The following is a 16,349-nucleotide window of genomic DNA, read 5'->3' as shown; positions in this document are numbered from 1 at the left end:
GTATTTGACAATGTCAAGAGTGAGACAAATTACAAGTATGATATATGTTTGTGAGCTATTGTCGGTTTTTGGGTATGCAGATAATTAAACTAGTATTATTTTCCATTCCAATAGTGAAGACAAACATAACAAACACAGAAGAAGCTAACAAATTGAAACAATTGTTATTGACATAAAATCTGAATCCCCCGATCTTTATCTAATGATTCTGATTTGCTGAATCTGAGAATGCATAAAAAAATTGACCGTAGGAAATTTGGATCCGAGGACAGAGTGAGGCTAAAATTTTGGTGCTCAAGTTTTGAATAGTGTACTATGCTTCTGTGCTTGAGCCATTTGCTACTTCTGCTATTTGTATCCATTCTTGTTAGGTACATACTACATACGTATGTTCTTACAGATTTCATGGTATCCATAACAGGGGACTTTAGGCCCATAAGAAATAAAATTAACAGATTGAAGGATTTTATTGAATTTTTTTTGTGTATAATGATCGCATTGAAGTTAGAACCTATTACCTCATATATACCAACCAAAAGATTTTAATTATCTAATATTTTTATTTTATATTTTCCTTTTATTTCCTAAAGATAGATGATGACACTTGTAAGGTTATTATCAATTTATGTTAGTAGCTATATGTTATTTAAGGTGCTGTTCCAATGTAATTGAAATAAGAAGAAATTAATCATCTCGGAATTCCCCATTTAGCTTCTTCCTTGTCTAGTTTTGTTAACTTTCAAGTAGCTAAGCTTTTAGCACTCTAACACTTCATGCTGCTCGAGTGTTCCTAAACACTATCAATACTATGTTGTGCTTTACTCCAATGTAATTATCTGTGGTCTATGTTCATTATTTGATAATCGAAAAGGGAAAAATCTCAGGAATGGCAAGAAAAATAAACTCAAGAATATAAAAGGAAACTCAACGTCATTCACCATAATTCATATAAGGAAAAGATACTAGCAAAAACCATGGTACGGACATAATCTGAATGTTTAAAATAAGTTACAAGGGATCAGGGTGCTATCCAATTTGCATGGGGAGCATATGCAGTGTGCAAGTTAGTGCAAATACCAATACTCTTTTGTGTATTGACAGTAAACTCAAATCCTATTCTATCAAGACCCTACTTGGTCGATTTAAACTCAACACCTCTCTAGTGCAACAAATGCATACTATACACTACCATTGAATTACATATAAGATTTTGCTTTATGCAGAATAAATTAAGGAAAACAAATGAATGTGAATCACTCATCAGCTTGAGTTCAATATGTTGCCTCAATATTCTGAACCGTGATTTAAACAAGAACATGTGAAATGCTGAGGAACTAACTGTCTTTTGAACTGGGTAGACAACATGTAATGCTAAACTAGTAACTTAGCTTTCCACTGCCACCACAGGTTGAACAGGATCGACCAGAAGAGCATTTTGTGCAATAGCTCCATTTCTTTGGAAGTCTGGTACAAGTAATTGCGTTGAATGGCTAAACTAGAAAATTAAAGAGAAAATAGGCTGTGAACCAACAGTATAAAATAGTTTTACACCATCATCCAATCACAACTTACCATGTCTAATAAGTTTATTGACTTTTATGATAATTATCCTAAGAGTCATATCAACAGTGATTTATGATTGAATGATAATACAAAATTGTTTTACACTCTCAGTGCATGCTCATTAAACTCAAAATAAATACTAGGGGAAAAGAGATGTAACAACATAGTACCCCACTGTGAATCGGGTTGCCATGTTCTTAGCTTGCACTCTTGCCTTCTCAGCACTTTCATCGGAACGTTTCCTAAGAACGAATCCTTCACCTTTGCATTCAGAACATATACCAGAACCTCCACAATCTTCACATGCTTTGAATTGAATCTTTAATTTCAAAAGAGCTTAATTTAGAAAAACAGTTAGCAATTCAGCACACAATTTAATCACTGTTCTTTCTATCTCAGTTCTAGCCCAATTCTGGCAATAATGGTATCAATGAATGATCCACGCTGCCTTACTAAAAGGAAGTGGAAGCATAATTCACCTTGGAGAATACAATTACCAAGCTGTCAAGTGACATGAAAGAGCAATGTTATTAATTTTTAATTTTTACAAGAATTTTCTTTAGTGAAACAAAATTAGAAATGTCACATAAACAATGTGAACTCTCTTAGAATTTGGAATTCTGTCTAACTCAACTCTAGAAAACCAACTTGTAAGATGAGGACTGTCCTCCACTTATATACTTTAATTTTTGCAGGATTAGACATTTGCAAATGGTTTGATGGCAGGTGGTTTGATAAGCCCAACCATACTAGCTATGATAGGCTCTAATACAATTTTAGAATTTCAAATTTGGTCTAATTCAACCGTACAAAACTGACTTCTAATGTGACGATTGTCTCCCACTTATATACTTTAAGTTGACTATATTACTAGTGGATGTAAGATCTAGATATTAAAGTATGTAAATGGGAGGCACTATCACTTTACATGCCGGTTCTGTAGGGTAGAGTTTGGCCCAAATCAAATTGTAAGAAACTCTAATAGTTTAATGTATTACACTACAATTACAACTACAACAACCATTGAGCACTTGAACAGGAGAAGCCTTCCAAAGATTTTCATGCTCTTGCACGGAAAAACAAGGTGGATTTTTTAGTGGCACACTGGCATATTGCTGAGTTAATAATTAATACAAACAATAAAGATAAATTATTAACCTGTGATGACTCAGAAGTTTTGGATCTCTTTACAAGAAGGGTAGCTGCTGCACCAACGACAGTTACAGCTACTGCCATTGACGCTGCAGTCTCAGCCAGGGCAGAGGAAACGGTGGATAATCTCCTTCTTTGCAATTGTAACTTCACATCTATTCAAGGAATAAAATGAGACTAGAAGATACAGCTTTCCCTTTAAATTTTAGATCATCAACATTTAACAAGTCAGGTAGCAGGTATCCATAAGTTTTTCATCAGCAGATGGAAGAGCCATTTTCAAAGGAGCACAATAAGTATTTTTTTTTATCTTTCAATAATAAATTACTATAGCTAAGGAATTAATTATTCCAATAAATTAATAAGAAGGGAGAATTCCAAACATGGCATACTTTAGGTGTATTCCAAACATGCATTAAGTTGTGTTTATTCTTGTTGTTCTATTTTAAACAAGTAAGAAAATTGTGTTTATTAAATAATCCAACTCCACCAAAACCAATTTAAGAACCCAGCTTAAACCAACCAGTATTAATTCTCGTAGCTGAATTTTGGATTCCCTTGAAACCAATATTCCTGTGATATGATAAATGGTGAACGTGAACTACACGTCTAAACCTACCGGGAGTAGTACTACTCCTCCACGAGGATAGCAATGAATTGGCACACGGTGGTTCCACCGAACAGAATAATATAACCGCTGCTAGGGAAAAAGAACATCTTCAATATACACCAAAATTAACTACTTGCTTTTTGAAGTTTCAGTTACCACATAAATAAATGTAAATCAGAAAGTACAATAAGGATTGGTGACAGTAGTTGTTTTATTTGAGAAAATAAGAAGAAAAAATATCTTACTCTGAGAGTGAGAGAAGCAGGGAAGTGAAACAGGAAGCCGCACACTAAGATGAAGATCCATTCAGATAACTATCCTGTTCTGTTCTGTCCACCCAGTATTACTCTCTCTGCTGCTCCCTTATCACCTTCCCTTCAAACCTTTCCAAAATTATAAAAAAAAAAAATTAATTATTGTTAATAGAAATATATATATATATATATATATATATATATATATATATATAAATCTCTTTCCATTTGGTTATTCATCTCATTCTATATTTCTTTCTCTCTCCTTTTAATTTTAGAAATAAATATGTATTTTAAATATAATTATAATTAAAATTTATAATAAATGATATGTTTTTAAGGAATCAAAACAAAATATATTTTTAGTTCCTGTATTTCATAAAAAAAATTGTTCAAATATTTGCACTTTGACATTCAACATTTAGGTCCCGAACTTTTAAAAGTAAATGTTTTTAGTTGGAAGTTAGAACAAATGTCAAGTATGAAACAATGTTAATAGTGTTTGTCCTCAAGAACTATAAACACTTGTATTAAAAGTTCAGATATTAACATACTCAACTAGTGAAATAAACATACTAAAATCAAAACTTTTATAAAGTATAAGAAATAAAAACATATTTCACCTATAGACGAGTAATGGTAAATAGAAACATTAACTTGCTGTTTTCGGCCTCATAAAAGTTCCTTGTGGGATTAATTTCATTCCTCTTCTTTTAACTAAGGGAGGGTAAAATAAATAACCTAAATAGTTAGTCAAAAAGATCAACTGCTACTATTTTAATACAGAAATATTTATTGTTTATGGATATGTAATATCAATTGATATTTTTTTATTATCAATTATACAGTTGTTATTAATTACCTTATTCTCAAAATGAATTATTCACTTAGTCGGGTACTAATTAGACTAATTAAGAAAGCTTCAAATTGAACAATAAATCATTTTTTAAAGTAAGGTATTCTCATTGAAAAAAGAAAAAATTCTCATCAGAAGTTATGAAACTGATTTTTTGAAGTGTAAAAATTATTAAAGTAAATTTTATCTTTCCCAATAAATTTTTTAAATACATAAGGTCCGAAAATAAAATTCTTATTAGCATACTTAAGAAACTTAATTGTTTAGCAATTGTAATAGACTTTGTTGAATTCAATAAATCATTTTAACCATGCTCAAGTAGTATTAATTAATAAGCTGAAAAATAGTATTAATTAATAGAGGAGGTAAAGTTTAAATAAATATAGAGAAAATATACTATTATTAAAAGTATAAAATAATTTTACACTATCATTTAATAAAAAATTATCATATATATTATAATTTTATTAACTTTTATAATAATTATCTTAAAATTTATATCAACAATAATCTTTTATTAATTGACGGTGTAAAAAATTTACATTAATAATACATATTAAACTCATAAATATATTAAGTTTTGATCATACATTATAAGAAATTGTTAAGCACTAACATCAATGATAATGAATACTTTACAAGTGTTAAAGATTAAGAAATCACAAATATTTTAAAATAAGTTTATATTCTCTTTTCATCTTTATAATTTTATAATTTTGATTCCTAAAAAAATTATTAAACACTTGGTCTCTCACATTTTTAAAATTTAATAATTCTAATCTATTATTAATATGTCATTAACTTTTTAATAAAATTTAATGATATAAAATATTAAAGATAATATAATACTCACATATGACATGATAAATGATGTGATAATTTAACATATATGTTATCCTATTGTGTTATCTTGTAAATATGATTCATTTTTCTTAAAAAAAAATTGACAACGAGTAACCATAAACTAAAATTGTTACATTTTAAAAATATATGAAATCAAATATACAATAACTTTTAAGAGATTGGAATTACAAGATAGTAGATAAAAAAAAATGGATTTAAGTGGTTGAAAATAAGTTTGACAAAAAAAAGTACTTTAAAATAATAGTCGTATATACTATATGGCACGTGTGTCAGACAAATATTCATTTGAACGCTTCGATTCGCGAACATTTCGAATACTCATAACTGTATTTTATAAATTTTAACTTATTTTTTCAAAACGTATACTTACATAAATAGGAATATCATAATAAGAGACAAATTATGATATTTTGTTTAATCGTGTTAATTCTTAAATAATTAGTTGTGCATTTTTATTTGAGATTTATACTGTGCTAAAAAAATTATTTATATTTTCTTATATTATAATTATATTGTGTCATATCCGTGTCTAATGTAGCTTCAGTATAGCTTCGCGGGTAGAACTTGGAACTCAGCTCCAACTAGTGACATGCTTCCCGTGAGCAAAATAATTTTGGCGGCGTCTTCTCATCCTTTTTGGAGAAATTATTGTATGATTTGTACTATTATGTGCTCAGTTCAATATTTACATGAATTAGCTGAATTTTTCAATTGAAAAAAAAAAAAAACTTGAATTTTCTGTAAGTACCTCATAAAGATTCATCGAAATCATACACACCTAATAATCTGGAATCATATAATAATTTCTTGATCCTTGACATATTCCGCTGTATGCTTATATCCACAATCAAAACCATGACAGACAATTACTGTATCAGCCCAAGTCAAAATAAAAAAAAAAATGAAATGGGCTAGAATTCTACAATTTAGGGGGAGAAATTTGTACAACTGAATCTTTCCTCTTTCACCCATCTTTTTTATCAACAAATTATAATTTATGTTAGTCCAAAAATCAAATCCATGATTTTTTTATTCTCTTTTAATCATCCAACTCACTTTTTATAATGCTGGAAAAATTTATTGAGTCTGTGAATCAAATGGCAGAGTTTCACATTTTATGACCTTTTACTATGTTGGTTCAGCAATGTATGAGGTTGTAATTATTAGTGTCAGTGAAATTGTTTCATAAATGTTTTTTTCTTGAACCTGTTTCCTTTTATATATATATATGGGGACTACGTGATGTGACAAAATAAGAGCTTATGTGTGAAGGAAATATAGTGGGGCCTACTATGATAAAAATGATAAAAACTGTGATGTAAAGTAATGTGTTGGGTGAGTAGCTGTGCCTAGTGTCAGTAGTTACGGTGCACTATGCATCCCATGTCTATTAAATTTGAGACCCAACTTAACCAATTGTTCCCATTTTGCATAAACTTTGAAAAAAGATCAGAGGGGTTGATGTTCTTTTGGTTCCCTTTAAACATCACAAGATTTACATGTCTCCTTGTAGTTGAATCATTTAAAATTAATCTCATCTAGTCTATAATCACTTAGCACATTGGTGCCCAATAATTACTAAAGTATTGAATGGAACTTTATGGGTGGGGAGGGGTATTATTATTGTTATTAAGAGGATCTTTTCGAAATTTGTGGATGGGGGGAAATCTACCACTCCCAAACAATATTGATTAGGCTTATTAGGTGGCCAACCAATATAATGGGAAGTAAAACACTATAGTAGTTGTTCACTATAGTCAGATAGGAGTTCGTTAATTAATTGCCTTGAATTGTTACAATGACTAACCAACGGCACAAGACACTCATAATTGGACTATTATGCTACCTACAATGATCTTTAAATGGTTCCCCAATTGGTTGGCAATATCTCAATTATTTTTTCACTAATACACGACACACTGTTGGACTTTTTTTTTCTTTCTATCACATACTATTGATCTAATAAATCTAGTAATATACTTCTTAACACACATTCTATTATTACTTAAAAATTGTTAAAAACTATAAGATTATAATAGATTCATTAAATAAAAAGTTAAATCTATAAAAAGAAATAATCAATTTTAACTAATAATGAATAATATGTTAAAGAATGTGTTATTATCATTATGAGTAATATCATATATATGCTGACTAATCGTGAACAAAAAGAAGATATTGCTTGGATTTAGGGGCAGAAAAACAGCACAAATTTGACTTGAGTGCAATAAGATGAACTCACGAGCATCCTCAGTTACAACACAAAAAAAAAAAAAGAGCACCCACCTCGCCAACTCACTTCCACCACACCCCCAAAGTTATGATGTACTATGAACTGTGCATAACTGCATTCACTAGCTATTCACGAGCCTATTTAAGACACTTGGTTTTAACCCCTTTACAACAATCTAGCATAAAACCCCTCCCTCCTTTCTTTCTATCACAAATTAAAACCATAGACTATACAAAGTTCAAAAAAAATAAATTAAATGTCTACTACTACACATGTCTCCCTTCTGTCCCTTTACCTCATCCTATCTCTAAATTCCCTTCACATGACCATGGCTGCAAGGATCATTCCCCAAAGTGCTCCTAGCACAGTTACAAGGCCTCAATTTCTATCAGAAGCTGAAACTTATTTGAAGCCACATCTTGGTCACGAACAAAATGTCTTCCAAGGGAGACAAGTCAAGAATTGCTTGCCAAAAGGGTATAGGCATAACTCAGCTCCAAGCAGATTCGTGAACTATGACACGCTAGGCTCTAGTGGCTGTTCCGGAATGCGTTCGGAGAAGCCATGAGGATGATCATGTTCATGTCTTCCTGAATGGAAAAAAAAAATAAAAAAAAATTGCAAGTGTTGAAGTTTGTACATGGTTTTTTTTCCTGGATATGAGAAGATGAGATAATCGTGTTGTTTTTGCTTTTGCTTATTTATGATTGATATATGTTACAATTTTGAAGGATGTGCTTAGGCAAGGTGAAAATGTTGGTATTCTTTTCCTGTTGTGTATAGCTCAATGCCAAGACATTGACCAAACATGAGAAACAGAGAACATATTTTTGTTTTTACCAAGCCATATCAGCATATTTGCCATGCATTACGCTAAGCACAAGTATGTAATAATGCCAAAGGAATATTATATACCATGTAATACCCAAATAGGGTGATGTGATATACTATGTAATGTCTTTTTTTACATGTCCTCATGTATTCCAATATTATTCAGTGTGATGGGCACATTAGCCTTGTATTTGTTTTTCCTGTTGTGTTTGGTCTTCATTTAATTAAATAAGTTAAATTTATTAACTTGGTTTCTACCGTTGTTACTGTACTGAGTTTTAGTCTCTACACAAGAAAACGGGAAGTTTTAATCCCTACACATGCATACAAAAAGTTAAGTTCTGATTCTTGTTGATAATATCAAAGAAAATTTTCTGGTTGACAAAGTCATTACAAAAACTTTCTGATAGCAATAAATCGTTATGAAAAACTGTCCAAAGACTAAAAGTTATATTTTATATGGACTAAAACTTAAAATAATGAGCAAATGAATTGTTTAACTAAAATTATACTAGATATCCCAAGGAGTATACGAGGAGGCTGTTTCAATCTACTTTCAGTTGAAAGTTTGAATGGCCATCCTACGGCAACTCTCTGTTTAAGGCAATTTGTTTTTAGAAGAGAAAAAAAGTAATTAAAAATTAACAAATTGAATAAGTTAATAAAAACAAAAATCGTCAGTTTTCGTGTTTTATTAATTAAAAGGGTTATTTGAAAAATCAAAAAAATAAACAATCATATTTTGCCAAGTTTAAAAACAGACTCATTTCATATCTCTCCCCAAAGATATGTTGACCCCACAAACCGGAGTGCAAACAATATGGACAAAGGGGATAAGGCATGAAAAAAATGAGAGTTGCTACCTGCTACGGGTGTATTTTCTTTTCTTCTCTCATATCGTGATTAGTTGTCAAGCCTTTATTATAAGCTTTTGAAATCCACCAAGTATAATAACATCCAATAAATTGTATTAAGTTGTTAACGTTATACTAGTAAGTAGTAACCCACCACACTACAGTACTGAAATCCAGGATTAGGCATGCTCAATTATTTTCCAACATAATCCGAATTTCATCCATCATGTGTGTGTGTGTTTTACAAAATCCAGTACTACTAATGTTGGCTAATTAATGTACGAAAAGTAAAAACTGAAAAAGGCTTCGCAGTTCCGAGCTAGGGGTGTAACTTTAAATAAACAAAACCTAACTATAGAGATCATCTTCATCAGCTCCACCAGCAGAAGTTGCAAAGGGTTCAGATCCTGCGGTCCTACTCACAGCTGCAGGAAAATTAAAGTCACTTCCAAAGCCCCTGGATTGCTGTAAAGTCTGAGCAAATGCTTGGTATTTGCGTATATCAGCATCACTAACACTCCTACGCGCATACTTCATTGACTCTTCAAAATGAGCCGCCTTGATCTCTGAAACATCTTCCCCCTCCATGTCTTCATCCATAGCCTCGGGGTTTTCTCTTCTCTTCCTCTCATGCTCTATGTCCTGAAAGAAACCAAACACAAACATAATGATAAGAAACTCGTTGAGCAGGAATAAGAAAAGAATCAGAATCTTGAATCGAAAAACAACTCAGTGGTGTGCCTCACTCCATTCCAAACCAATTCATTCACACTATATGATCCAGTAGACCTCAAATTTCGGAGATTTGCGATAATTAATACATTGACAACTTAACAAAACTATTGTCAGTAAATGCAAAAGAAAAGGATGAATTGCTATCATGGCCTATACCTCCTATCCAAAATGTGATTTTCTGAATCAATCATCGGATAACGAAGATTGATTAAGCCTATATTAATTGACCAATTATCACAAATATACAAATTTAAAAAGGGATTGTTGGTCTGAGCAAAATGCTTAACAGATTAATTTGAAGTGTGTACTTCACTAGTGACTGAAAGCACCACCAAAACACAGAAGAACAATGGAAAGACTAGCAAACAAGCCTTCATTAAGTTTTAAAAGACTTCCTAGACAGCTGTAAACTGGCAACATAGATCCTTGAAAGTTCTAAGAACTAAAAGAAAATTTTATCGATTCACCTAACAAAAAACGTACCTTTTCTATGTTTTCTCTAATAGCATATTTGCATGCTCTTTGGCATATCTCAGTTATATCAGCACCGCTAAAGCCTTTAGTATACTCAGCTAGTGCTCCCAAATTAACATCTTTTGAGACAGGTGACTTTTTCATGCAGGCCTTGAAGATTTGATAACGGGACTCCTGATCAGGAAGAGGAATGTAGATCAGTTGATCTAGACGACCAGGCCGAAGAAGTGCTGAGTCAATGATATCAGGTCTGTTGGTGGCCCCAATTATGAACACAGTCTTTTTGGCGTTCATGCCATCCATTTCAGTCAGAAGTTGATTCAGAACTCTATCAGCAGCTCCACCAGCATCTCCACCACTACTTCCTCTCTGCAACAATGATAGTGTGTGTGCCCCCACACACAAAATTATAAAGGTATTAAATAACATTCAAAATATAACTTTGGCATATGGGATAATTGGAATATTTTACAAATGTGTAAGCGATAATAAACACATACAATTATAACTCAATTTAATATCAATTAATATGACAAACTAGAAATATGTGACAAAAATAGACCTGAGTAGCAATGGAGTCAAGCTCATCAAAGAAGAGGACACATGGAGCTGATTGTCTGGCCTTGTCAAAAATTTCTCGAACATTGGCTTCACTTTCACCAAACCACATAGTGAGCAATTCTGGGCCCTTCACACTGATGAAGTTAGCTTGACATTCATTAGCAATTGCTTTGGCCAACAAAGTTTTTCCACATCCTGGAGGACCATAGAAGAGAACCCCTTTTGACGGTGACATACCAAACTTCTCAAATTTTTCTGGGTGCTCCACAGGATATTGAACAGTCTACATCCAGAAATGCAAAATCCTTTCAGATTAAATTGATATAAAACTAAGTAAAAACGTTTAACCAAGAATAGCAGACCTCTTGCAGCTCACGCTTGACATTCTCAAGGCCTCCAATATCCTCCCAGCTGACATTAGGCACCTCAACAACCTGTCAACAAAGATTGCTAATTAGGGGAAAGAACAGCAAAGACAGAAAGCCTCACCAGCTAAATAACAATTTAAATTTAAAAGAATTAAAAAGAATAAAAAAAACTACTAACAGTTTCTCGTAAAGCAGATGGATTGCTTGTTCCCAAAGCAGTATGGAAATGCTCATTTGAAACTGCCATAGAATTCAGTACTTCAGCATCAATACTCTCATCTTCCAAATCAATGACATCCATCTTCTCCCTGATGCATTGAAGAGCAGCTTCAGTGCAAAGGGCAGCAAGGTCAGCACCAACATATCCATGAGTATCTTTTGCAATTCTCTCTAGATCAACCTACAGTAGGAGAACCAGTACAGTAAGTTAGACATACCAAAAAATGATAAAGAAAAAATCACAAAAATCCACCAACAGAAATGTAAGTTAAGCATGCTGAATTTACATTATCTGAAAGCTTCATGTTTTTGGTATGTACGCGAAGGACTTCAAGTCTTCCAACTTCATCAGGAACACCAATATCAATTTCCCTATCAAATCTACCAAACCTTCTCAATGCAGGGTCAATGCTATTTGGTCGATTTGTAGCTCCAATAACAATAACATGAGCACGAGATTTCAATCCATCCATAAGAGTCAAAAGCTGTGAAACAATTCTCCTTTCGACTTCACCATGTGTCTTCTCCCGCTTGGGTGCAATAGAATCAATCTCATCAATAAAGATGATGGAGGGAGCATTCTTTTCAGCTTCTTCAAATGCCTTCCTGAGATTACTTTCACTCTCTCCAGCCAGTTTAGACATAATTTCTGGGCCATTAATACAAAAGAAGAATGCTCCAGTTTCATTAGCAACAGCTCTAGCTATCAATGTCTTACCAGAGCCTGGGGGTCCATACAGCAAAATTCCTTTGGGTGGTTTCACACCAATTGATTTAAAAAGTTGTGGGTGTCTCAGTGGAAGCTCTACCAACTCACGAATCTGTGCCATTTGCTTCCTGACACCGCCCACATCATCATAGCCAACCTCATCTAGCCTTTCTTCGTCCTCTCTTTTCACAGGTTCCCCCTCACAGAATATTTCAGTGTCTGGAGCAACCACACAATACTCCCCAGGATCAGTTTCAATGACTTTGAACTCTACTCCTCTCATTCCTCCTCGGACAAGAAATAAATCCCCCTTTCTGACAGGACGATAAGCCTCCAAGAAATATGCTGCAAATTATTTATAAAAAAAAAGAGTTAAAACCTTAAACAACACAGAAATATTCAGTGAGGAGGCGCCAGAATCAAATTCCTGGAACATTAATAACCCCATACCATCTGTTCCAATAAAAACAGCCAAAAGCAATTAATGTGGAAAAAACATAATGGTATTATGATTGGAAGAGCTCATTTGAATTTGCACTCTGATTTTAGCTTATTCTAATAATTTCTTCAAAATAACTTATGAAAACAACTCAACATATGAAATCAATTTAATCTTATTCCCTCTCCAATTATAAAAACAACTTATACATAAGCACTTACACGACAGGTGCTAAATCATTGCTTTTTACCCAGACGCACTCATAGTAGACAATAAAACTTCTTTATAACATCAACACGAATTTTAAGTAATGTACAACAACTAAAAAACAAAATCTTGCAATAAAGTATTACATATTAATAATCATTAAGCACACTCAACGTTTTAATAAAGAGGGATTATTCACTCACGTTTCAAGTAAGCATCAAAGAGATTGCCAGTGACACCTTCGATGGTATCATCAATGGGAAGAATGTGGACGCGCTTCCCATACTTGACATCAGGGCACGCATGCACAGAAACAACATCTCCAAGACGAACCCTCAAATTCGACCTAACAACTTTATTCATTCTTATCTTCGATTCTTCACAATTATCGTCTGCAAGAGCTATGCAAACCGTGTCCTTCCGTTTCTTCCCCTGCATCACAAATCCCATAACAACAACAACATTAATATTAATAAATAAATAAAAACCTAGAATTTTTGGAATTGAGTGAGACCTTGATGAGGATGGTGTCTCCCCGAAAAAGTTGGAGTTTTTCCAACGTTTGAGGGTGCATGGCAACCACCGAATTGTCATCGTTAACCGCTTCGTCCACGACTAACCGATTCGGCGATTTCTTCCGTTCAAGAATCGCAGTGGAAAAATCCTTCTTCCAAGATTTCCTGAAATTCATAAAAAAAGAACCAAATTCAAACTTTATCGTATGGGTATTCAGCATTTTAGGGGGGAAAGAAGAAGAAAGTTAACGAGTTGACTCACGAGTCGGAGGATTCGGCTTGGTGAGACATTGCTTGAATGGAAGATCAAAGAACTTCACGATGATGAAATTGAAACGAAAGCAAAACGCAGAGAAGTGCAGTGGTGAATGGGCATGTGAGTCTCTTCTTATAGCTTTTGTATTGGGAATTACGAATCAATTTTTTATCAAATCCAATATTATCTTTCAATCAGAAAACATAATTTAAGTAACAAATTAGACCACTACAAATAATGTATAATTATTTAAATGAATTATTTATTCAATTTTATGAATCTTATAACATTATAAATTTAACTACTTTATACAAAAATTCATTCTTATATTAATGTTGATAAAGTGAGTACTTAATTTATTGTGTCCTACAATCCATTAATTTAAAACAAAAAATCATATCTTTTAACCTTAACAATTTTCAAACAAGTCTACTGGAATGCCACATCATGCTCTCTAAAAGTAAATTTTGTTGAGTAATGTTGTTCATCTTAAAGAAATCCTTCTCAGCAACAACATTCAAAATGACCTTATGATTATCATGTGTTGTCTTTTATTGATTTATTTCTTTTGGTTATATAAATGGCATTTTTACGGATTGATCATGACTCAATTAATTATTAAATTTTGTTTTATTTTATTAACTATCAAATTAAAAAAAATTAACAAATTTGAACTAAAAAAGTCGATTTATTTTGATCGACATTTGAACCAAATAACATCTTATTTTTATATTTGAATCAAATGACCTTTTGCCTTAAAAATTTCATTTTTTGCACAAAAAAAAGACTTTTCCCTCAAACAAAATTGCAAACACTACTGCCTCAAACCAACGTATCATCCCACGATCACTAACCACTTTCTTAAGTCCAATGACACATCAGGCCTAAGCACCTCATAAAATTCAAGGAGATTATTTTCGAGCTTCTCAATTTTATTTTTTTTTTGTCTTCCAAAAAATAATTTTCAAAATTATGAGAATTAACTTTTATATTTCAGAACTTAGTTTCTAAAATAAATAAAAAAACACGAAGGTGAAGAGAGAAAAGAGAGATACAAATAGAATTTCCCTAAAATCCACTTTGCTAAGCAAAAGGCCATTAGCAATTTCTACAAAACCGAGCCACGGGGCCCTTCATGAACCCATGCGTGAAAAGGGTTCCAATAGCATAGAATAATGGTTATTGGACTTGTAGTGCTTCTATGACTTGGGGGTTAAGCTCATTATATGCACTGTATTGGACAATTATTTAACACACCTCATTTCTACTTGGTACATCTTTCACACTAAAGATTGTTATCCTAAACGGACAGAAATGCCCTTCACCTCTTCCCTACTCTCACAATTGGAATTCTGCAGCCACCTCACCGCCACTCTCCTCCGTAACACCCCACTCACCTCATCGCTTGAACCCCATTAACTTAATCGACCCTTTCAAACCTCAAATCACTAGGGGTATTAGTGGTGTGGTTTGGTACAATTTTGGCTTAAAATTAGTCTAAATCAAACAAGAAAAGAAAATTAAGTGTGATGTAGTTTTGTTCAGTTCAGTTTTTGCAGTTTGAAAATTCTGCTAGTGAGTATTGAAAAATGCTTAAAAAGTTTATTATAGTTGGACAAAACTTGAATAATAACTAGTTCAACAATCAACGGTATAAATGATCAACTTAAACTTTCAAAAATTGAATAATATTCATTCAACTTAAAATTAATCATTCAACTTAAATAATAAATCATTAAACTTAAAAGTAAAAACAATATGTAATACTTGTTTCTAAGTTCTAATGACTAAACTTAAAAAAATAGTAAGTGTTATCGCCGAAGAGAGATGTCGCCACAAACATAGAGAGGACCGCATGGAGACTAATTTCAGACTTTTAGTTTAGGATTTCACGAAAGAAGAGAGTGAGAGATTGGAAGTTAAGCATTTTAGTCTTAGATTTAAATTGAGTGTAATTATTTTCGTTTCACATAAGCTTAAAATTACATTGTCATTTATGTATATGACTATACGAGTCTTATATTAAACTAATGAGTGCAGTTTGGTTTAGTTTCCGCGTGCCAAATTGAAAACCAAACCTAACCGAATTGCATGGGTTGGGAAAAACAAAAACCAAACCTAACTGATGCCTTCAATTGTTTTGTGGTTTGCAGTTTTTCAGGCCAAATTTTGGTTTTACACTCGGTTTTGTTCAGTTTTGAGCACCCCTACAAATCACCTGGCAAACCAAACACAAACCCAACAACATAGTCAAAATCACTAACCTCCAAACCCAAATCGAATCACCCAAACCAGCAATGACAACGGGGGTTGTTATGATTTATCTTGAATCCCTTTTCTCCTCTAGTGTTGTCGCTTGTTCTGATTTACATGAAGATTCAACTTTTCTTTTGTGGGCAACCTAGAGGCATTGCAGGGTGTTTTTGGGCTTGGTGGGTTTGGTGCAAATGGGTTTGGGTGAAGGTGGCGAGGAGAACAGGAAGGAGATGATGTTAGGTTGTGTTGGAGAAAAGACATATTGATGAATCTATAGCTATATTTTATTACATATTGGTAAATCCATAGTTATATGTTGATAAAGATTGATCAATCTTTAATTATATTAGATGAATTATGAATTAGTCATTCCATAATTATATTTACAAATTT

At 32.7% G+C, this 16,349-nt stretch overlaps 2 protein-coding genes across 8 annotated transcripts; both read right to left on the bottom strand.

Moving 5' to 3' along the window:
• Positions 1-913: 913 nt before the first annotated feature.
• On the bottom strand, positions 914-3,728 carry LOC114376399. Of its 6 annotated transcripts, none has more exons than XM_028334493.1 (5): positions 3,571-3,728; positions 3,335-3,412; positions 2,722-2,870; positions 1,734-1,882; positions 914-1,495 (listed from the first exon to the last, which is right to left on the bottom strand). In XM_028334493.1, exons 1-5 carry the CDS (start codon positions 3,629-3,631, stop codon positions 1,372-1,374), a joined length of 561 nt encoding a protein of 186 aa, XP_028190294.1. In that variant the 5' UTR covers positions 3,632-3,728; the 3' UTR covers positions 914-1,371. The 6 variants fall into 6 exon arrangements, with proteins under 6 accessions (XP_028190294.1, XP_028190295.1, XP_028190296.1 ...); XM_028334494.1 differs by having other exon boundaries at positions 914-1,490; XM_028334495.1 differs by having other exon boundaries at positions 914-1,464; positions 3,571-3,725.
• Positions 3,729-9,309: 5,581 nt separating this feature from the next.
• LOC114377320 (cell division cycle protein 48 homolog) lies at positions 9,310-16,179 on the bottom strand. 2 transcript variants are annotated; one of them, XM_028335773.1, is made up of 10 exons: positions 15,965-16,179; positions 13,707-13,838; positions 13,444-13,609; positions 13,133-13,361; positions 11,862-12,628; positions 11,534-11,755; positions 11,350-11,421; positions 10,989-11,270; positions 10,436-10,795; positions 9,310-9,859 (listed from the first exon to the last, which is right to left on the bottom strand). In XM_028335773.1, the coding sequence occupies exons 2-10, from the start codon at positions 13,733-13,735 to the stop codon at positions 9,566-9,568; spliced, it is 2,421 nt and encodes an 806-aa protein (XP_028191574.1). In that variant the 5' UTR covers positions 13,736-13,838; positions 15,965-16,179; the 3' UTR covers positions 9,310-9,565. The 2 variants fall into 2 exon arrangements, with proteins under 2 accessions (XP_028191574.1, XP_028191576.1); XM_028335775.1 differs by lacking the exon at positions 15,965-16,179 and having other exon boundaries at positions 13,707-13,866.
• Between the last annotated feature and the right edge of the window lie 170 nt (positions 16,180-16,349).

The sequence above is a fragment of the Glycine soja genome, chromosome 11, assembly GCF_004193775.1.
Source record: "Glycine soja cultivar W05 chromosome 11, ASM419377v2, whole genome shotgun sequence".
Taxonomy (NCBI): domain Eukaryota; kingdom Viridiplantae; phylum Streptophyta; class Magnoliopsida; order Fabales; family Fabaceae; genus Glycine; species Glycine soja.
This window is presented reverse-complemented; position numbering and strand designations above follow the sequence as displayed.